This window comes from Narcine bancroftii, chromosome 11, assembly GCF_036971445.1.
Source record: "Narcine bancroftii isolate sNarBan1 chromosome 11, sNarBan1.hap1, whole genome shotgun sequence".
Classification (NCBI taxonomy): domain Eukaryota; kingdom Metazoa; phylum Chordata; class Chondrichthyes; order Torpediniformes; family Narcinidae; genus Narcine; species Narcine bancroftii.
This window is the reverse complement of record NC_091479.1, coordinates 81,873,416-81,897,041: the sequence shown is the minus strand read 5'-3', so window position 1 is coordinate 81,897,041 and position 23,626 is coordinate 81,873,416. Positions and strand designations below refer to the sequence as shown.

Below are 23,626 nucleotides of genomic sequence, written 5' to 3'. Positions count from 1 at the left end.
CAAAAATCAGCGGACCACTTCCATCCTGCACACAGCACCTTTCAGCTACTTCTGTCAGGAAAAAGACACAGGAGGATCAGAGCCAGCATCACTAGGCTGAGGAACAGCTTCTTTCCACGGGCAGTGAGAATGTTGAATGACCAAAGGAACACCAACCATCCAAGACTCTCATATACACGAAACAATATTTATTTGTATTTATGAGTACCTGTCCTGCATGTGTATTGTTTGTCTGTCTGTGTGTTATGTCCGGTTGTGCGTCTGCATGTTTTGCATTGAGGACCAGAGAACGCTATTTCATGGAGACGATGCCGCTTTAGTTGCCCATTCAGAGCCAGCTCTTCAGCGCTTGACGTCCTGCTTTGCGGAAACTGCCAAAATGTTTGGCCTGGAAGTCAGCCTGAAGAAAACTGAGGTCCTCCATCAGCCAGCTCCCCACCATGATTACCAGCCCCCCCACATCTCCATCGGGCACACAAAACTCAAAACGGTCAACCAGTTTACCTATCTCGGCTGCACCATTTCATCAGATGCAAGGATCGACAATGAGATAGACAACAGACTCGCCAAGGCAAATAGCGCCTTTGGAAGACTACACAAAAGAGTCTGGAAAAACAACCAACTGAAAAACCTCACAAAGATAAGCGTATACAGAGCCGTTGTCATACCCACACTCCTGTTCGGCTCCGAATCATGGGTCCTCTACCGGCACCACCTACGGCTCCTAGAACGCTTCCACCAGCGTTGTCTCCGCTCCATCCTCAACATTCATTGGAGCGCTTACATCCCTAACGTCGAAGTACTCGAGATGGCAGAGGTCGACAGCATCGAGTCCACGCTGCTGAAGATCCAGCTGCGCTGGATGGGTCACGTCTCCAGAATGGAGGACCATCGCCTTCCCAAGATCGTGTTATATGGCGAGCTCTCCACTGGCTACCGTGACAGAGGTGCACCAAAGAAAAGGTACAAGGACTGCCTAAAGAAATCTCTTGGTGCCTGCCACACTGACCACCGCCAGTGGGCTGATCTCGCCTCAAACCGTGCATCTTGGCGCCTCACAGTTCGGCGGGCAGCAACCTCCTTTGAAGAAGACCGCAGAGCCTACCTCACTGACAAAAGGCAAAGGAGGAAAAACCCAACTCCCAACCCCAACCAACCAATTTTCCCCTGCAACCGCTGCAATCGTGTCTGCCTGTCCCGCATCGGACTTGTCAGCCACAAACGAGCCTGCAGCTGACGTGGACTTTTTACCCCCTCCATAAATCTTCGTCCGCGAAGCCAAGCCAAAAAAAGAAGACTTGTGCTCCTGGTAGGGTCACCCAGGTATTAAGGTCAAGTGGGAGATCCTTGACAAAGAACAATCTAACCAAGACCTCAACGGTGGAACAGATGGACGAAGTTGCTTCGAACTCGACGGCTGTGAAGGCGGATGAAGGCTGCAACAAATCCATCATCTCCAATCATCATGGTTTTCATGCCATTGGAACTAGTTGATTTGTGAAGTATCGTGTGCTTCTTGGAGTGCAAATATTAAGTGCACGTTAAACAAATATATACACACTCAGGCATCTTCATTCTGTGGGATCAATGGAACGAAGACCATCATCCTCAACCTTGAGGAATAGCTTCGGCAATGACTTTTGCAATCAGATGTCAATAAACTTGACTTGACTCCAGTACACTCAAACACCATTCCAACTCCATCTGTGAACTCATAAATTATATCACCATTGTAGGCTGGATCTCAATAATGATGAGATGGAATTTAGGAAGGAGATAGTTTTGTGGCTTGGTGTCAGAACAAATAACCTCACCCTCAATGTCAATAAACTAAAGATATAGTTTTCAGGAAGAGGAATAGAGATCACACTCTGTCTGCATCAATAGTATGGAGATGGTAAACTACTTAAAGTTCCAAAGGGTAAGTGTCTCCAATGGCCTGTACTGGACCAAAGCACCAACACCTCGACTTTTTCAGTAGTCCACGAAAATTTGGCACGTCACCTCTGTCCTTGAACACTTCTGGAGATGCAGTGTCAAGAATATCCTATCAGAATACATCACTGCATAGTACATGAGCTGCTCCAATTAAGACAGCAATAAACTGGAGAATTATGCACCCAGCTCAGACCAAGTCAAGTTTATTATCATCTGATTGCACCAGTACAACCCGAAAAAAACAGCATCTTCTGGTCCTCAGTGCAAATCATGCAGACACACAGCCACACAAAACACATGTACAAACAAACAACACCTCGGGATAATATTGTTTTGTAAATATGAGAGTCTCAGATGGTTAATGTGAGCAATTCCTTTGGTCGTTCGCATGAATCCTTCCTTCTCTCTAACTAATCTTCTTGATGCTTCAGTAAAGCAGCCAATCTATGAAAAGAAACTTGTACCATCCTATCACATTCTTTCCTCCTTCTTCCTATTGGGAAGAAAATTCAAGAATGTGAAATAACGAGCAACCACATTAAAGCAGTTTCTTTCTTACTACTATCAAACTACTGAATGAACTCAGAACATGTAAAATAATGTTGCCATCACTCACATCAAACTGATTTCTCACTTCAAAGCTACTCTCCATACTGCATTTTGTTCTGCTGTACTGTACTACACATCTTTTCATTATACCTCGGTAAATGTGTCAATAAATTTTAATTTAATAGCACGCAGAATAAGGATACCAATGAATAAGGAGCAAAGGCTCTTTAAGGCACTGAAGCAAGGATCTGCATTATCCCGCTGAGCAGAGTTGAGGTCAAATGACATGCTCCTTTTCCTTGTATGGCCATCTGTGACAGAAGACAGCAGGAAAATGCCCAGTGACTTGAACATATAGTTACACTGATGCAAAACTTAAGTTTGCAGAGAGTAATCTGAGAGTAAAGACTGCCAGGGCAGCCATCTTTCAGGGCCAGGGCTGCCATCTTTCAGGGCCAGGGCTGCCATCTTTCAGGGCCAGGGCTGCCATCTTTCAGGGCCAGGGCTGCCATCTTTCAGGGCCAGGGCTGCCATCTTTCAGGGCCAGGGCTGCCATCTTTCAGGGCCAGGGCAGCCATCTTTCAGGGCCAGGGCAGCCATCTTTCAGGGCCAGGGCAGCCATCTTTCAGGGCCAGGGCAGCCATCTTTCAGGGCCAGGGCAGCCATCTTTCAGGGCCAGGGCAGCCATCTTTCAGGGCCAGGGCAGCCATCTTTCAGGGCCAGGGCAGCCATCTTTCAGGGCCAGGGCAGCCATCTTTCAGGGCCAGGGCAGCCATCTTTCAGGGCCAGGGCAGCCATCTTTCAGGGCCAGGGCAGCCATCTTTCAGGGCCAGGGCAGCCATCTTTCAGGGCCAGGGCAGCCATCTTTCAGGGCCAGGGCAGCCATCTTTCAGGGCCAGGGCAGCCATCTTTCAGGGCCAGGGCAGCCATCTTTCAGGGCCAGGGCAGCCATCTTTCAGGGCCAGGGCAGCCATCTTTCAGGGCCAGGGCAGCCATCTTTCAGGGCCAGGGCAGCCATCTTTCAGGGCCAGGGCAGCCATCTTTCAGGGCCAGGGCAGCCATCTTTCAGGGCCAGGGCAGCCATCTTTCAGGGCCAGGGCAGCCATCTTTCAGGGCCAGGGCAGCCATCTTTCAGGGCCAGGGCAGCCATCTTTCAGGGCCAGGGCAGCCATCTTTCAGGGCCAGGGCAGCCATCTTTCAGGGCCAGGGCAGCCATCTTTCAGGGCCAGGGCAGCCATCTTTCAGGGCCAGGGCAGCCATCTTTCAGGGCCAGGGCAGCCATCTTTCAGGGCCAGGGCAGCCATCTTTCAGGGCCAGGGCAGCCATCTTTCAGGGCCAGGGCAGCCATCTTTCAGGGCCAGGGCAGCCATCTTTCAGGGCCAGGGCAGCCATCTTTCAGGGCCAGGGCAGCCATCTTTCAGGGCCAGGGCAGCCATCTTTCAGGGCCAGGGCAGCCATCTTTCAGGGCCAGGGCAGCCATCTTTCAGGGCCAGGGCAGCCATCTTTCAGGGCCAGGGCAGCCATCTTTCAGGGCCAGGGCAGCCATCTTTCAGGGCCAGGGCAGCCATCTTTCAGGGCCAGGGCAGCCATCTTTCAGGGCCAGGGCAGCCATCTTTCAGGGCCAGGGCAGCCATCTTTCAGGGCCAGGGCAGCCATCTTTCAGGGCCAGGGCAGCCATCTTTCAGGGCCAGGGCAGCCATCTTTCAGGGCCAGGGCAGCCATCTTTCAGGGCCAGGGCAGCCATCTTTCAGGGCCAGGGCAGCCATCTTTCAGGGCCAGGGCAGCCATCTTTCAGGGCCAGGGCAGCCATCTTTCAGGGCCAGGGCAGCCATCTATCAGGGCCAGGGCAGCCATCTTTCAGGGCCAGGGCAGCCATCTTTCAGGGCCAGGGCAGCCATCTTTCAGGGCCAGGGCTGCCATCTTTCAGGGCCAGGGCTGCCATCTTTCAGGGCCAGGGCTGCCATCTTTCAGTGCCAGTGATGCATCCACATCAAAAATACTTCATTAGGTTTATGACCAGGATCAGGGACATTATCATGAGAGTCTGGAAAAACTTGGCATGTTTTCCATTGAGAGGAGATCTTATTGATCTATAAAAATCATAAGGGACATAGACAAGGTGCATGACATGAAGTAACACTTGGATAACTACATGGATGGGATGGAATTAGAGGGCTATGTACCCAATATGGGCAAATGGAACTAAAGCATGATTACATGCTATTGGCCATTGACAAACTAAATGGGCTGTGGGCCCATTTCTGTGCTGTAAGACTCTGACACTATAACTGTGAATTCCTTTGAAACATTGAAAGCTATTGCCTTCTTTCTCAAGGTGCCCACATCTCAAAAGACTGTTCATTCACATACTAAACCTCAAATGTGCTAATTGTACATCAGTGAGGGTATTGACTTCCGAAATATGAACCAATGCAACCATTCCCAGGGAAATCCATCAACTTTCCCATTTCCCTCTCCAGTCTCTCATTACAATATGAAAAACATGCTTCTGAAATTGAAGGACAGAATAAGTGACTGATTGTCCAAGTGAAAAATGCAAAATGTGAAAAATACAATTGTGAGCAAATTATAACAAGTGTGATGTCAGATGGATGCAATTTGAGATTACAACAAGTTCTAGAGCTGGGAAAGTGAGCCAAGGAATAGTACATGGAATTTAACTCAGGCATATGTGAGATATTGCCCTTTGATTGTTAAACTAGGGCAGGACTTGCACAGTGAATGCCCTCATTGATCAGGACATTGAACACAGGAGCTTGTTTGTTATGTTATAATTTAACCAGATATTGGTGAGAGTACACCTGTATTATTGTGCACAGCTTGGACTGCCCAGCTTAAGGAAAGATCTTATTATGTCAGAAAGGGCACAGAATTAGATAAAGAAGGATACATTATAATTTCATGCACTAGTTACATATTATACTGCAAAAATTAAAGTCAGACAGTTCAGAAAAGTGTTTTTTTTGCTGTAAACAGGATATAGATACGTTTTGGATCAATGAATAGATTTTTTTCCCCCAACAGGTATTAGGCATACTGTATGTAGAAATGTGAAGCTGTATACATTTGGAAAAGAATACATACAATTTAAAGAATAGATATGATACATTTTTGAGAATTTGGTTTTCATATGTAAAAAATTGGTATTACAATTTTATAGACAACTTGTGTCAATAGGTTAAAATATAAGTACTTCATTACTCCCTAGCTCTATTTCATTTTATTTCACTTTACTCTTCTCTACTCTATTTGATGTTTTATTATAGATATATATATATCTATAATAACTTAAATTTTGATACTCGAGCTGGCAGAGTCCGCAAGAGTCGAATCCATGCTGCTAAAGACCCAACTGCGCTGGGTGGGTCACGTCTCCAGAATGGAGGACCATCGCCTTCCCAAGATCGTGTTCTATGGCGAGCTCTCCACTGGCCACCGAGACAGAGGTGCACCAAAGAAGAGGTACAAGGACTGCCTAAAGAAATCTCTTGGTGCCTGCCACATTGACCACCGCCAGTGGGCTGATATCGCCTCAAACCGTGCATCTTGGCGCCTCACAGTTCGGCGGGCAGCAACCTCCTTAGAAGACCGCAGAGCCCACCTCACTGACAAAAGACAAAGGAGGAAAAACCCAACACCCAACCACAACCAACCAATTTTCCCTTGCAACCGTGCCTGCCTGTCCCGCATCGGACTTGTCAGTCACCAACGAGCCTGCAGCTGACATGGACATACCCCTCCATAAATCTTCTTCTGCGAAGCCAAGCCAAAGTGGAAGTCTTGCTTTACTGAGTATTTATATTTAAAAATATATCTGTAGTTGTAGTTATTAGACACACTTAAGCTACCATTTATTAATTAGATAATATCCAGAATTGTGATAAAAACTAGTCTATCTTTTTAATAGTTTTTCTTTCTTTGCTTATTCTTTTCACTCTCTCGTCTTTTTTCTTTGTTTCTTCCTAGGGGTTTTTCTAGGTGGGAGGGAGTGGGTGGGGGGAGAAAATTATTAAATAAAATATGTATTGATTTTGATATACAAGATTTCATAGCTTTGTATGTACTTGTTATACATGTGCTATTAAAATAAAATTTGAAAGAAAAATGAAAGAGCACAGAAAAAAAAATCAAGAAAATATTCCCAGGTTTGGCAAGAACAAGTTGCAAAGAAAATTAGGACAGGAGTAATCAGGAGAGATGGCTGGAGGTGAGAGTGGGTGGTGCTTGCAGAGGTGTTATGGAAGATTTAAACTGTGTTTTTTTATTTCTGCAGCTGCAAGGCTGAGAACCTGCTTGTTTTTTTTAGAATCAGCAGACATTATCTAAATTTACACTATGGGGCCCAGGGATGCAGTTTTCTTTTGTTGGTCGCAGACTGTCAGGAGACCTTGAAGATAATTAAATCATTTGTTCAAAGAGATAAGATCTAAGTAAACAACTTTGGGTAATATAAGCCATGGTCCCACTGCTGAAGTTTGAGATTCTCTGTGGCAACATCACTCAGCAAGAAGAACTTCAAGAGTCCAGCTAACGTCCCAGTCGAGGGAGGTGGAGAAGCTGCTACCAGCGCCCCAACAACCTACTACAAGTGTTCAGTCGTTGCGTCGCTTCGGCAGTTGGGACCAGTCCAGGCGTTGATAAGTACCGGGGCTTGGGCCTACTTGGTTCGGCTGTGAGTCGGAGGAGGAGCTTGGAGAAAGTCGGGCTGTGAGTCAGAGGAGGAGGAGCTTGCTGAAAGTGAGTCAGAGGAGGAGGAGCTTGCTGAAAGTGAGTCAGGAGGAGGAGCTTGCTGAAAGTGAGGAGAAGGTAAGCTATTAAAGTCGGGGGCTTACCGGGGCTTGGGCCTACTTGGTTCGGCTGTGAGTCGGAGGAGGAGCTTGGAGAGAGTTGGGCTGTGAATCAGAGGAGGAGCTTGCTGAAAGTGACAGGGTTAATTGGTCAAGGGGCCAATAAAAGGAGTGAAAGGGGAGGGAGCGGCCAGCGAGGAGTGGCTCAGTGAGTGAGTGGAGCAGTGAAGGAGTGAAATTTCCCGGCTTTGGTTTATGAGTGAAATTTCCCGGCTTTGGTTTATGAGTGAAATTTCCCGGCTTTGGTTTATCAGGCTTCGGCGAAAGCAGGCAAGGAGAAAAAGTAAGCTGAGTTATTTGCCTTCGTATTCAGAGACATGCCAATAGGGTTAGTGCTCTGTACTGGGTGTCAGATGTGGGAACAATGGATGACCTCCACCCTCCCAAATGGCCACATCTGCACCAGGTGTACTGAGATGCAGTTACTAAGGGAGCGAATTAGGGAGCGAATTGCAGATTGATGATCTACGGCTTGTAAGGGAGAGTGAGGAGTTAATCGACTCAACTTTCAGGGCGGTAAATACTCTAGAACCGTGTCAGGTAAGTGGGAAACTGTCAGAGGGGGAAAGAAAAAAGTGAGAAAAATGGAGAGCACACCAGTGACTATCCCACTCAGCAACAGTTATATTGTGTTAGATTCTGTTGAGGGAGATGACTGGACAGAAGATGGCCACGGGCACCAGGTCAATGGCAATGAGCCTGGCAGAGTGGTGCAAAATAAAAGGAAAAGGAGAAATGCAGTAGTTATTGGGGACTCCATTGTCAGGGGTACAGACAGGAGGTTCTGTGAGCCAGATAAGTATACCCGCATGGTGTGCTGCCTCCCTGGTGCAAGGGTACGAGATATCACAAATCGGGTCCAAAATATTCTGAGAGGGAGAGCAGCCTGATATCTTGGTACATGTGGGTACAAACGACATTGACAAGAAAAGGGAGGAGGTAATGAAAAGGGATTACAGTGAGCTGGGACGAAAGATGAAAGACAGGAACGCAAGGGTGGTGATCTCGGGATTACTATCTGTTCCAAATGCAAGTGATGAAAAGAATGTAAGAATAAGGAAAATGAACGTGTGGCTGAGGTGCTGGTGTACAAGGCAAGGATTTGGCTTCTTGGATCATTGGGATCTCTTTTGGGGAAGCCATGATCTTTACAAGAGGGACAGGTTGCACCTAAATCCAAAAGGTGTCAACATTTTGGCAAGTATGTTTGGTACAGCAGTGGGGCAAGGTTTAAACTAATTTGGCAGGGGTATGGGAACCAGAGTGATAGGGAAAAGGGTAGGGAAGATAAAGTAATGGCCAGGAAAAGTAAAATAGGAAAAGTAATGTTGGGAGGAGAAAGTAAAAAATCAGATGGTGCAATGAGTTTTTGGGTCAATGATAGTGTTAAGAAAATTACATAGTGGGCAGAAAAATCAAAAGCAAAGGTTACAGAAGTCACTAGATATTGAAAGGACAAAGAGCATAAGGGCACTTTATCTGAATGCCCGCAGTATTAGAAATAAGGTTAGTGAACTTGAGGCGCAAATCGGTACCCATGCCTATGATTTGGTAGCCATCACGGAAACATGGGTACAAGGTGACCCTAAATGGGAATTAAACTTTCAAGGGTATCAGATGGTGCAAAGAGATAGACAGGATGGTAAGGGAGGTGGAGTTGCACTCTTAATCAAAGATGAGCTCCAGGCAGTAGTGAGGAATGATACAAGATCTAAAGAGCATAATGTTGAGTCCATTTGGGTAGAGATAAAGAATAACAAAGGGAAAAAAATTATTGGTGGGTGTTAACTATCGCCCACCAAATAACAATAGTTTAGTGGTACAGGAAATAAGTAGAGAGATAAGTGAGGCATGTAATAATAATACGGCAGTAGTCATGGGGGGGGGGGAGAGACTTTAACTTCCACATAGATTGGGAAAATCAAATTGGTCGTGGGAGTCTAGAAGAGGACTTCATAGAATGCATCCACGATAGCTTTCTTGAGCAGCATGTTAAGGAACCCACAAAAGAAAATGCTCTCCTGGATCTAGTGTTGTGCAATGAGATTGGTAGAGTAAATGATGTAATAGTCAGAGACCATCTGGGAAATAGCGATCATAGTATGATTGAATTTCTCATTCAGATGGAAGGGGAAATAGTTAGATCTAAAACTAATATATTATGCTTAAACAGGGGTAACTACCATAGGATGAGGGAGGAATTGGGCAGAGTGGACTGGGAGCACAGGCTAATTGATGAAACAGTTGAGGAACAGTGGAAGATTTTCAAAGAAATATTTTGTAATGCTCAACAAAAATATATTCCGGTCAGGAAAAAGGGCAGCAAGAGAGGGAAAAATCAACCGTGGTTAACAAAGGAAATAAAGGAGAGTATAAAATTGAAGGCGCAGGTGTACAAAGCTGCAAAGAGCAGTGGGAAACTGGAAGATTGGGAAAACTTTAAGAGACAACAAGGGGTTTCAAAGTGGGTAATAAGAAATGGGAAAAAGGATTATGAAAGTAAATTGGCACAAAATATAAAAACAGAAAGCAAAAAATTTTATAAATACATAAAACAGAAGAGGGTGGCCAGAGTTAACATAGGACCCTTGGAGGATGAGAAAGGAAAAGTGGTAGCAAAAAATGAGGAAATGGCCGAGGCATTAAACAAATATTTTGTGTCAGTCTTCACGGTGGAAGACATGTCCAGCATGCCCAAGTGCGGAGTTAAGGATGCGAATGTTGGGGAGGGCCTTGATAAAATAGTTGTTACAAAGGAAGTAGTGATGGAGAAACTAATGGGACTAAAGCCAGACAAATCACCTGGTTCTGATGATATGCATCCAACGGTTCTGAAGGAAATGGCAGAAGTTATAGTTGATGCATTGGTGGTCATATACCAAAATTCCTTGGATTCTGGGCAGGTCCCGGCAGACTGGAAGACAGCAAACGTCATGCCACTTTTTAAGAAGGGATGTAGGCAGAAGACTGGAAATTATCAGCCAATTAGCTTGATGTCTGTAGTTGGAAAAATGCTTGAGGCCATCATTAAAGAAGAAATAGTGAAACTTTTGGAACGTAAGGGTTCAATCAGGCAGACGCAGCATGGTTTTAGAAAGGGAAGATCTTGTTTGACAAACTTGTTAGGATTCTTTGAGGATATAATGGGTGCGGTGGATAGAGGGGAACAGGTTGATGTTGTATATTTGGATTTCCAGAAAGCGTTTGATAAGGTGCCGCACAAGAGACTTATCAGTAAGTTACAGGAAAGTGGAGTCCGGGGAAGTATATTGGCCTGGATTGAAAATTGATTGTCTGACAGGAGGCAGAGAGTCGGGATAAGTGGGAGTTTTTCAGGTTGGCAGAGAGTGGTAAGTAGGGTGCCGCAGGGGTCAGTGTTAGGCCCACAACTGTTCATCATTTACATTGATGACTTGGAGGAGGGGACAAAATGTGGTGTAGCCAAGTTTGCAGATGACACCAAATTGAGTGGAAGAGCAAATTGTAATGAGGATGTGGAGTGTCTGCAGAGGGATATAGTTAAGCTGGATGAGTGGGCAAAGGTCTGGTAGATGGAGTACAATGTTAGTAAGTGTGAGGTTATCCACTTTGGCAAGAAAAATAAAAGAGCTGAATATTATTTAAAGGGTGAAAAACTACAGCATGCTGTAGTGCAGAGGGTCTTGGGAGTGCTTGTGCATGAATTGCAAAAAGTTAGGTTGCAGGTGTAGCAGGTTATTAAGAAGACAAATGGAATGTTGGCCTTCATCGCTAGAGGAATTGAATTCAGGAGTAGGGAGGTAATGTTGCAACAGTATAAGGTACTGGTGAGACCGCACCTGGAGTACTGTGTCCAGTTCTGGTCTCCATATTTGAGGAAGGATATACTGGCTTTGGAGACGGTCCAGAGGAGGTTTACTAGGTTGATCCCTGGGATGAAGGGGTTGACTTATGATGAAAGATTAAATTGTCTAGGATTGTATTCGCTCGAGTTCAGAAGAATGAGAGGAGATCTTATAGAAACATATAGGATTATGAAGGGTATGGATAGGATAGATGTAGGAAGGTTTTTTGAGCTGGCCGGGGAAACTAAAACGAGAGGACACAGTCTCAAGATTCTGGGGTGTAGATTTAGGACAGAGATGAGGAAAAATAGTTTTTCCCAGAAAGTAGTGAATGTTTGGAATTCTCTAACCAGGGAAGTGGTTGAGGATGCCTCATTAAACATATTTAAAATTCGGTTAGATAAATTTTTACAGGATAGAGGAATTAGGGGATATGGGGAGAAGGCAGGTAGGTGGAGTTAGGTCATAAATTAGATCAGCCATGATCGTATTGAATGGCGGAGCAGGCTCGATGGGCCATTTTGGCCCTACTCCTGTTCCTACTCCTATGATCCTATGTTCCTAAGTTGGGAAGGGCTTACATATTGTAGTGTGAATTCAGCTTTAGATTTAGTAATAAAGACTTGTATAAACTGAACTGCTCTCGGTGTGTGTGTCTATTTTCTTTCGGTAGCTCAAAAACTGTGACCAATCTAAAATGAACAAAATGAGAGGTATAAGTTTACCCAAGACAAGAGGTATGTAAAATAATAAATAGTCATGCAGTTTTCCCCCCAGTGTAGGGGAATCAAAAACTAAAGGACAGACATTTAAGGTGAGAAGGGAAAGGCTTAAAAGGAACCTAATTGTCATCTTTTTCACAAAGGTGGTAGATAAGTGGAACAAGTTGTCAGAAGACGTCATAGAAGTGGGTATAATAGCAATATTTAAAAGACACTTAGACAGGAACATATGTAGAAAAGAGAGGGATATGGGACCACCTTAGGTAGACAACTTGGTGAGCAGGGACATTGTGTTGAAGGGCGTTTTAGTGTTGTGATTCTATGAAAATTTGTTTGGATATTATTTGAATATATTAGTGTAGTGAATATGTGTAAATGTGTAATCAAATAATTCAGACGGAATAAAAAAGCAACTTCCTGGTTATTAATGGCTGCTGGACAGGAATATTTGTGCAAATGAAATGGTACTGCATTTTTGGGACAATGTTCATTTTACCTTCTGTTTTGGTTAAAAAAATAACAAATGATTTCAGAAGTACATTGCTATGCCTACCTACTTTGGTACTCTAGAACAGTCTTATTACTGTTTTATTTAATGGGAACACTTTTTAGATCCAACAAAATCCATCTTTTGCTGTCTAACTTCTAATCAAAACCCTTCAAGTTTACCAAGTAGACATTGCTAACCTCTTTTTTTTCTTAGTTCTCCAGAAAAAAAAGTATTCATTTAAATTAAAGCAGGCCTAAAATTCTTGCACTAATACAAACTTCCACTTGTTTCCACAAAATATAAACCAAAAGTTCAACTGTTTATGATCATTAAATTGAAGCTAGAAATTGCTGAGAAACAAGTTTTTTTGATTTTGCACTATTGCTACCTCCACTTATTTTCCACTATTTTTTCTATGAAATATCTCAGTCTTCCTGTACAATTAAAGTTGAATTTGTCTTTTTCCTCATGTGCTGAATATACCAATCAACACATTGCAGAAATATTTGTACATTTGTGTATTTTTGTTCAATAATAGTATGCAAATATAAATACAATTGTTGAATGCAATTTGTACAATAGGCTATCCGAAGCAACCACGTTGGTAGAGATAGCTCAATTAATCTGACATGTACAGATAACCAATACAACAGTAAATGGTAAATCATTCCGAAGCAGACAAGTTTCTGAACTCTAAAAGCTTGGATCAAAGAAACTTCCCTTTCAGTTTTTTTAAAGATTGGGCTATAGGGAAGGGTATGTAATCTTAAAAAAATGCACACAAAATGTTGACTGACCATTTCCACCCATAGATTGCTATCTGACTTCCTCCAGCAATTCTCTCTCTGCTTAATAATCTAGTATCTGCAGCTTTTGCGTTTCTCTAAATCAGTGGTTTTCAAACTGCCCCCTTAAACTTACATTTCACCTTAAGCAATCCCTATGCCGTAAGTGCTGTAATGAGTAAAGGATTGCTTAAAGTGGCATGAGTGGAAAGAAATAGCTTGAAAACCACAGTTCTAATCGTAACTAATTTGCTCGTTATGTGCACGGTTTCAGAACTCCAAAGGAAATGGGCCAATGACAATTTTTCTCAAGCAAAATATTTCAGTAACGATTGGGTCTAGAGCAGTGATTCTCAACCTTCCCACTCACGTACCACCTTAAGTAATCCCTTACTAATCAAAGAGCACTTGTGGCATAGGGTGGAATGTGAGTTTGGGGGCAGTTTGAAAACCACTGGTCTAAACGATTCATACAATTTCATCTTTACTTCTACCTCGTTCAGAATGCAATATGTGCCACTTCAATTCCCGAATAATGGATTCAAAAGTTTTGATGTGCCCAATGCTCCCATACATACTTAAGAATACCTACATTACATTAACCTACTATGTCAACCCCGCAAACAAAACATTAGATGCTCGAAAGAGTTGATCCTGTCTTGTGAGCTTGATCAGCCAGTATGAAAGGTCATAAAATGCTGAAGACATGTTGGCCGATGAGGCAGTAACTGTAGAAAGAGATGAAAGTCATTTTTCTTCATCAGTAACCGAGGAGCTACTGAGAAAATCGAACAATTTTCCGATTTTACCATGATGCCTACAGCCTCGTGTTTTCTGGAATTTAAAATGACATATGCACATACACAGGCAAAATATAAGCGAAGATCAATGCCCTGCTACCGGAGGGCCTTGTGAAGGGGTTGGGTGGCGTGGTTTCTCTTCTCTTCTCCTCCCCCCGCCGTGACTTTGATCCGGTTCTCCAGCACCGGCCTGGCCGCTGCGTTCTCTCGCCTCCCGCTCCCGCTACGTCGGGACCGGCAAACAGGCCTTATCCTCTCCTCCCCCCCACCCCCGCCTCCCGCCGAAATTTTCACACCTTTGCTACTAAGGTTTTCACTTCCTCCACGTCTCCATTCTTCACGGCCCAGATGATGTTCCTGTCAAGTTCCGACATGGTTGGTGGCGATAGCGGGCGATATCTCTGCGCGAGCAGCAGCGTCGGCCTGTGGGGGAGAGGAAAACAGACCCACACCCAGGGAAGGATATTAGCGCAACATAGGCAGCACTTCCGGTCTATCGGCACCACTTCCGGTCTGGCTCCGGCGTACCAAGCCACCGGAAGAAATCGAACTCACCTCTTGGCCCCCACCCTCCCCCCCCCGTCCCCAGTACAGACAGAGCAGCCAAAGTAAGGATCAAAGTTCGACGGTGACATTGGGAACTAGAAAGGAGGAAGTGGTGGGGAAGCAGAGGATTTCTGGGGATTGGTGGATCTGAGGGTAAAGGACGGGAAGGGTGGATCTGAGGAAAATTGCTTTTCAGGGGTGAAAGGAAATGTAGAGAGAAGTGGGGATCTGAAGTGAAGGGAAATGGAGGATCTGGGGGGAAATGGGGATCTGGAGGGAAATGGGGATCTGGAAGGAAATGGGGATCTGGAAGGAAATGGGGGACAGGAAGGAAATGGGGGATCTGGAGGGAAATGGGGGACTGGAAGGAAATGGGGGACTGGAAGGAAATGGGGGACAGGAAGGAAATGGGGGATCTGGAGGGAAATGGGGGACTGGAAGGAAATGGGGGACTGGAAGGAAATGGGGGACTGGAAGGAAATGGGGGACAGGAAGGAAATGGGGGATCTGGAGGGAAATGGGGGACTGGAAGGAAATGGGGGACTGGAAGGAAATGGGGACAGGAAGGAAATGGGGGATCTGGCGGGAAATGGGGGATCTGGTGGGAAATGGGGGATCTGGAAGGAAATGGAGGATCTGAAGGAAGAGGAAGGAAATGGAGGATCTGAGAGGTTAAGGGAAATGGAGGGTCGGAAGGAAATGAAAGATCTGAGGGATGTGATGGGGAATAGAGGGGAAGAAATAAAGGTTTTGTGGCTAGGTTTGAGAAAAATAAGAGTGGGACTTGAATACAATAGAATGGAGAAACGATAAGGTGGGAGATGGGGCAGCACAAAGGGGAACTAGAAGGGAATATAGAATATATTTTTAAAAATTGGACAGATATATGAACAGGAAGTGTTTAGAAGGACATGAGTCAAATGAAGGCATATAGGACAAGTGACTGAAGTGTCATTGGGGAACATTTTGGGATCAGTCACTAATTCTATGAGTTTTTAAATAGTTATGACCAACTTGTTGAAAGAATGGACTAATCAACAAGATCAATTTTTGAGTTTATTTACTGCACCATTTCCTGGGTAAACAAATGTAGTCTCAACAAAGTCTTTTACAAGGTAACAAGATGTCATAACTCTTGTACTAAATGTGACAGTGAATGAAGAAGGATTTAGCATGCATGCCTTCATCACCCTGTTTACTAAGTCATCACTTTCATGGAAGTGCTCTATGCACTTCTACCCTCGTCTCCCTGTTCTCTGCAGGCATTACCATCCACTAATGCAAGTCCATCCCTTGTTTAACCAACCAAAGTGCAACACCCTGCATTTATCTGAGTTAAAAACCACCTGTTATTCCTTGGCTCATCAAAAATCACTAGTCGATTTGTGAGGCATGATTTCCCCCCACACAAAGCCATGCTATCTCAAGTCAATCCATGCCTTCCCAAATGCTGATAGATCCTGACCCTCAGAATTCCCTCCACCAATCTCCATTACTGGTACACCAATGTTCACTGGTAGGGCCAGTTTTGGAAACTTTTAGAGGTTGATGGGAGAGGCTCTTCAAAGTAAAACTGGCAAGTGAAGGCTTTTATATCATTTATAAAACATTCAGATAGGTACATGGTTAAGAAAGATGTAGAGGGATACGGGCTGAAGTAGGGAACTACAACTAGATCTGGAAGCCAACTGGCTGGCCAGGGTAACCTGAGCTGTATGGGTGATTTGGTGCTATGAAAGTATGAATCCAGGTGACGAGGATGATGAGGGCAGGATTACGAATGTTCTTTACATGGCAAGGCCTTTGATGAGGACTCCCATGTAGGCTAGTTTGCAAGGTTAGGTTACATGTTATTCAAGGATATCTGGCCAAATAGGTTCAAAATTGGCTTGGAGGAAGGAAATAATATAGTATTGGAGGGGTATTTTCACCTTCGTGGCTCAGTTCTGGGTCCCCTGTTTGTCATCTATTTTAACAATTTGGATGACTATAGTTGATATGGTTAATAAAATTGCAGATGACACCAAAATTGGAGATAAAGTGGACAGTAAGGAAGTTTGCAACAGGATCTAGATTAGTTGGGAAGGTGGTCCAATGAATGACAAATGAAATTTAATTATGACACATGTGAGGATTTGTATTTTGATAAGTCATGCTTGGGCAGGTCATTCGCAGTAAATGGTAGAACCTTGGAGAATGTTGTGGAAGAGAGACCTTAGAGTACAGGTGCGCAGTTGATGGACAAGGTGGTGGAGGCATGCTTGCAGAATATTGGGCAAACTTTTGAGTATATATGTTGGGATCTCATCATGCAGCTGTACAACCTGTTGGTGAGAGTACATTTGGAATACTGTGTGCATCTGAGGGCAGAAGAGATTCACCAGGATGTTATAAAAGTTAAAAAAAACACAGCGCTGGAAAAACTCAGCAGGTCAAACAAAGATAAAGAGACAAAACCAAAATTTTGGGCTTCAAGGCATCCAGGGTGTTAGCAGGACGAGGGCTTGAGTTATAGGGAAAGCCTGGATAGGAAAAGTCTTTATTCCCTGGGAAACTTAGGTGAGACTTTATAGGAGTTGTATAGAATCATGAGGGGCAAGGATAAAGTGAATTTCACTGCCTTTTTCCAGCGTGGATGTTTCTAGAAAGGGTATTGGTTTAAGGTGAAAGGGGAGAAATTTCACCTTTTTTCCCCTCAGGGTAGTCTCTATCTGGAATGTCAAATCAAGTTTATTGTCATCTGATTGTACAAGAACAACCCGACAAAACAGTGTTTTCCGGTCCTCAATGCAAAAACATGCAGAGACACAACCAGACATAACACACATACATACAAATAATACATACACAGGACAGGTTTTACGTCTACAAAAATAAATAAAAAAATAAATAGATGTTGCTTTGTACAAACGAGAGTCTCGGATGGTTAGTGTGAGCAGTTCCTTTGGTCGTTCAGCATTCTCACTGCCCTTGGGAAGAAGCTGCTCCTCAGCCTGGTGGTGCTGGCTCTGATACTCCTGTATCTCTTTCCTGATGGGAGCAGCTGAAAGATCCTGTGTTCAGGGTGGAAGGATCCTCATTAATTTTGTGTGCTATCTTCAAAAGATCACAGTGATTGGCAGGTGGGGGTGGGGGGGAGGTGGAAGGGAGACTCCAGTGATTCTCTCTGCTACTCTTATGGCCCTGTGGATTGACCTCTGATCCATTTCTCTGCAGCAACTGTACCACATTGAGATGCAGTTGGCCTGACACTGTTGTGCCTCCCTGACAAGTGAGGAGATGTTGAGTGTGCACTAGTTAAGTGAACTCCACTCTCTACTACAGAGTTGTTGATGCATAGTGAAGGGTGGTCATTCCTGGTCCTGAAGTCCACAATCATCTCTTTCGTCTTGTCCGTGTGAGACTCAGGTTGTTACTCTTGCACCATTTCACAAGATTTTCCACCTCATCTCTGTAGTGCGACTCATCATTGTGGCTGATGAGGTCAACGACTGTGGTGCCAGCTGCAAACTTGATGACACTGTTGGAGCTGGATCTGGTGATCTGGCATTCATGGGACAGTAGCGTGAACAGGAGTGGGCTGAACACACAGTCCTGAGGTGTGCCAGTGCTCAACTCGATAATGGTCAATATTCTGCTACTGACATGGACTGACTGGTCTTTCAGTTAGGAAGTCCAGGATCCAGTTACAGAGAGGATTGTTGAGTTCCAGCGAGGATAGCTTCTCCAGCAGCCGCTGAGCTTAAATCAATGAACAGCAGCCTGGCATATGATGGTCTCCAGGTGGGTCAGGATATAGTGAAGCGACAAGGCTATAACATTGCGGAGTGGTTTTTTTCTATAGGCAAACTGAAATGGATCCAGCATCTCTGGGAGGTGTGCCTAGATGCGTTCCATCATCAGAAGCCCGAAGCATCTCATAATGGTGGAGGTATTTGCCACAGAGTGGGAGTCATTAAGAGCTGTTATTGTTGGCCTCTAGGGTACTAGGATGACAGCGGCTCTCTTGAACACTGTGGGAATGATGGACTGCTGCAGTGAGGTGTTGAAGATGTCCACGAAGACCACCATCAATTGGTCTGCGCAGTCCTTCAGTACCTGACCAGGTATGTTGTCTGGTCCCTCCGCCTTGTGTGGGGTCACCTTGGATAAGGTTCTCCTCATCATGGACAAGACTATGCGGGGGTGGGGACATTCTTCAGGGTGTCACGGAATGTTCTTTGACACCATCCTGCCCTTCTCATCAAACTGCAAAGAAGGTGTTCAGTCTGTCTGGAAGGGTGGTGTCTGGGAATCTTCTGTGCATACCTTAGCTTTGCCTTCTGGATAGCACAGGAAAGTTCAGTCCTGGCTGATCTTAGTGGCATCCTATCCCCTGACCTGAAAGCAGCATCACAAGCTATGAGAAGGGCCTGGACATCTGCATCCAACCATGGTTTCTGATTAGCCTTGGTTGTAAAGCATTTGATCTCGGCGACATCCTCAGTTCACTTGCTGATGTGGCCAGTAACAGCTTGTGTACTCTTCTGTTTACCATTATAGGTGACCGCCTCTCTGAAACAGCTCCAGTCTGTGGTCTCAAAGCTGTTTCGCAGTGTTGCTATGGCTCCCCCTTACAACATCCTGATCTCCCTGTGAACTAACCTAATTTGCTAGAGGTCTGAACACTAGGGTTAGGAAGACAGATATGTGATCCAAGTAACCAAGTGGGGGTGGGGGGGGGGGGGGGGCGCGAGGTGCAGCCTTATACGCACCAGGGACATTGGTGTACACCTGATCAAGGGCATTCTCTCCTCTGGAGGTGAAGTTCACGTGCTATTGAAACTGATAAGACTGTTATCAGGTGGGTCTAATTGAAGTTACCAGCAACAATCATGGCACAGTCAGGGTGGGAAGTCTGGGCTTCTCAGATGGTACCATAAAGCTTCTTCTTGGCTTCATCCTTATTAGCCAAATGTGCTGCCAAAGGAAGTAGTAGAAGCAGGTGACATTCTGACATTCAAAAAATATTTGGACAGATATATGGATAATAATGGTTTGGAAGGATATGAGCCCAATGCAGGTTTATTGTCATAAACAAGTCACAAAATTCTGAGATTTGTGGCAGCAACATTAATGCAAACATTCATATTATAAACTCTCTTACAATAATAATTTAAAAATAATAGTGCATGAAAGGTAAGGCAGTGTCTGTGGTTCACTGATCACTCAGGAATCTGATGGCAGTGGGAAAGAAGCTGTCCTTGTGCTGCTAAGTGCTTGTCTTTAGGCTCCTCTACCTTATTTCTGGAAAAACAACCAACTGAAAAACCTCACAAAGATTAGCGTATACAGAGCCGTTGTCAGACCCACACTCCTGTTCGGCTCCGAATCATGGGTCCTCTACTGGCATCACCTACGGCTCCTAGCTAGAACGCTTCCACCAGCGTTGTCTCCGCTCCATCCTCAACATTCATTGGAGCGACTTCATCCCTAACATCGAAGTACTCGAGATGGCAGAGGCCGACAGCATCGAGTCCACGCTGCTGAAGATCCAACTGCGCTGGGTAGGTCACATCTCCAGAATGGAGGACCATTGCCTTCCCAAGATCGTGTTATATGGTGAGCTCTCCACTGGCCACCGTGACAGAGGTGCACCAAAGAAGAGGTACAAGGACTGCCTAAAGAAATCTCTTGGTGCCTGCCACATTGACCACCGCCAGTGGGCTGATATCGCCTCAAACTGTGCATCTTGGCGCCTCACAGTTCGGTGGGCAGCAACCTCCTTTGAAGACCGCAGAGCCCACCTCACTGACAAAAGACAAAGGAGGAAAAACCCAATACCCAACCCCAACCAACCAATTTTCCCTTGCAACCGCTGCAACCGTGTCTGCCTGTCCCACATCGGACTTGTCAGCCACAAACGAGCCTGCAGATGACGTGGACATTACCCCTCCATAAATCTTCGTCCGCGAAGCCAAGCCAAAGAAAGAAGAAGAAGAAAGAGCAGAGTGAAAAGGGCATGGCCTGGGTGGTGGAGGTCTTTGAAGATAGAGGCTGCTTTTTTAAGACACCGCCTCATGTAGATGTCCTCGATGGAGTCAAGTCTTGTGCCCATGATGTTGCAGGCCGAGTTAACAAATTAGGCCAGAATGCTAACTTGGTTGGTAGGTATAAAATTGGGTTACATTCTGCACTGTATGACTCTATCTCGGAGAGGATAGAAGTATGAGGGAATCGTACAAACAATGCTGGAAGAAAGCCAGGGTGCCATAGTGGACATTGGGTTGGGAGTGGAGCCAGTTGGGACGGAGAAGAAGCCATAGGTGATAGGCTGAAAGAAAGAATTGTAGGTGACAGTGCACAGGAATGAGAGAGAGAGAGAAAACAACAGTAGGTGATATTGGGGGGCGTGAGCTGTAATGGATGGAGGCGAGAGAGCTGTAGCAGATAGTTGTGAGGAGGAAGAGAGCTCAAAGGGACCGTTGGGAGAGCAGAGCAATGGAGGGCAGCGGAATAAAACAGGAGAATGGATGTAAGTGGAGAGGGAGGTGGGATTAGAAAGGAAGGGATTTGTGCGTGGGAGACTAGTAGGAAGGAGACAGTGAATGGAGAGAGAAAGCGGGCAAAATGCCAGGTTTGAGTAGATGGAGAGAAGGCGAGAATGGAAGGAAGTAAAAAGTGTAGAAAAGAAAAGAGCATTTTACAGTAAGGAAAAATGCAATGGAGCCAAAAATGGGAAGAACTTAGATTGAATTTGTGAAAAGAAACAGAAGTGGAGAGGAACAAACTGAAATTAAAAAAAAAACAGTGGAAGAAGAAAAAGCAAAGGTTTAGTAACGAAGCTTGAATTGAGAAAGAGGGGATGGGGTAGGGAAGAGATGAAACATTGAGGAGGGCTTGGAAGATTAGATGATGAGTGAAAAAGGAAAGCAAAAGGTGGAGAGAAAACAAAAAGGAGGTAATTAAGAAAAGTGAGGCGAGTTGAACTTCTGTGCCACAGAAATAGTAGTGGTGGTTTGGAGAGAGAGAGAGAGAGAGGGAAAGTGGTTAGAGAAGTGCAAAGATTGGCAGAAAGCTAAGGAGGCAAGAGCCAGATACAAGATGGAGCATGGAAAGGAGAAAAGACAGAATTACCGGAAAGAAAAAGAAAATTGGAAGGGCAAAGGGAGTTACAGGGATGGATGTAACTAGAACACTGCAGAGAGAGAGAGAGAGAGAGAGAGAGTAACTGGCATAATTTAAGAAAGTTTTGGAAAAGAATAACAGGATTGGAAAAAGATGATGGTGAAAAGGTGCAGTTGAACTAGAAGAAAGGAAAAACTAGAAAATGAGGAGTTGGGAAGATATATTGAACAATGCCATAAGAAAGGATGCAATAGCATATGGGTCTAACAAACTAAATAATGTGTTAAAGGGATGAGGGACATGAGGCAATAGAGGAAAAAGTGAAAGAATGAAACTGGAAGCAAGTTTAGCAACATTTCAAAACCATTAAGTAAGCATCAAACTAAGAAATTCTCAGTGTGCGTTATAAAGGTAAGCTGGAAAAGAGAACTGCTGAGAGAAAGGAAAGAAAATGAGATCACTGAAACAACAGAATGAGGGGAAGAATGCAAAAATCAGAAGTGGGAGAGATTAGGAATATTAGAGAATAAACTGGGAGATAAGCATTTTGTGGTATCAAGAACATATGAGTATTAACAACAGAAAATTTGAAGCAGCAGAGAGCTTGAAGACAACAGAATACATGAAAAAAGAGTAATTTGAACACAGCAAAAGGAAACAGCAAAGATAGACATGGAGAGACGATGAAAAGAAAGCCGGTGAAACTAGAATCCAACTTTGCAATCACGATTCAAATGACCCAGTGAGATTGTACCTTTTATGAAACCATCTAAATAAGGTCATGCGCTGACAATATTGACCACTAGATCCTGGACACATTGAAGTGGATTATGCACCTAATCTCATTTGAACAAGAGAGCCACAAGTGAGCCAGTGTTGCCCTTCCAGATCTGATTACACAGGCATTTAGCGCACAACTGCCTTTTTATATTAAAATTACATCTGTGATATATGCAGCATTTATCAGTTATTATGGGGTGTCTGACTACCAAGAGTGTAGTCTGTACTGACAATAACCACACCAGCAGTGCGAGTATAAGACAGCTTTAATAAACTAATATGTACACTAAGAGGTCTTGTCTCTCTGCAAGACGAACCTGGAAGGCTAGACTGTAGCTCTGGACTGCTTTATATACAAGGTCACCGGGATGACCCCTGGTGACCTAGTGGTGTAATTACATATCACCACATAGTCATTCTAATAGCTCATGTGATACCTGCCATTTAGTCCAAGGGAATCTGCTGCATGGGGTGCAGTAGCAAAGTAGTTGTGTTGAACTTGCACCAAGATATCTGTATCATAAACCACATGATCATGGTTTTCTAGATCGTCAGGTGCAGGGCCAGATTATCCCTGGGATGTATAAATATTTAAATTATTAAATATTTTATTCCATTTATGATATACATTGTATAATTTACTGTGATATTGCTGTTACCAGTGTTTGATATCAGATTGTTACCATTCCAGTTTAGGATTTCTGTGGTATGTTTATTCAGGATATTTCTGTATTGTGTCTAGACAGTTTGATCCTATTATTGTTGAATACGAACACATACATTATCTCCAGTAAACACAATTTTATTTCAAAATAATTATTTGTTTTGAATAAATAATTTTTCGTATAAAATTGATGAGCTTCATCTCAGTAGCTGATGTCAAGCATTGCTCCTTTATGTCAGGCAATAATGGTTCCTGTGTCTCCCCAGTGAATGTAATAATTGTAATCCGATTTCCCCTGGCAGCCTCAGGCCCTTTCTGTTGCCAGAGAAACCCTTGATAACCACAAAAATTCAAATAAGTTTATAACTGTCATAAAGTGATCTGCACCAGCCTAATACAAGAAAGGCACAATATTTTGTTGGAAATTAAATTTCCAAGCTGTTTTCACAGATTAATTCTGTCTGGTCCCACATGGCCACTATCTTTGCAACGATTGGGAAATTACGAAGCATTCACTTACGGTTAACTTCTCTGAAATTCTTAGAAAATGGTA

General features: G+C 44.3%; 1 protein-coding gene and 1 long non-coding RNA gene across 2 annotated transcripts in view; one reads left to right on the top strand and one right to left on the bottom strand.

The window, feature by feature from the left end:
• mtpn (myotrophin) overlaps positions 1 to 14,518 on the bottom strand; it is a 59,293-nt gene extending 44,775 nt beyond the window's left edge. Inside the window, exon 1 of the mRNA XM_069903707.1 lies at positions 14,273 to 14,518. Within this exon, the coding sequence (XP_069759808.1) occupies positions 14,273 to 14,350 (78 nt within the window). The 5' untranslated portion in view covers positions 14,351 to 14,518. The remainder of the gene's footprint in view (positions 1 to 14,272) is intronic.
• A 34-nt stretch (positions 14,519 to 14,552) lies between these two features.
• The window catches only part of LOC138745576 (uncharacterized), a 101,003-nt gene continuing 91,929 nt past the window's right edge, over positions 14,553 to 23,626 (top strand). Inside the window, exon 1 of the long non-coding RNA XR_011346347.1 lies at positions 14,553 to 14,584. This is a non-coding gene — a long non-coding RNA (uncharacterized lncRNA). The remainder of the gene's footprint in view (positions 14,585 to 23,626) is intronic.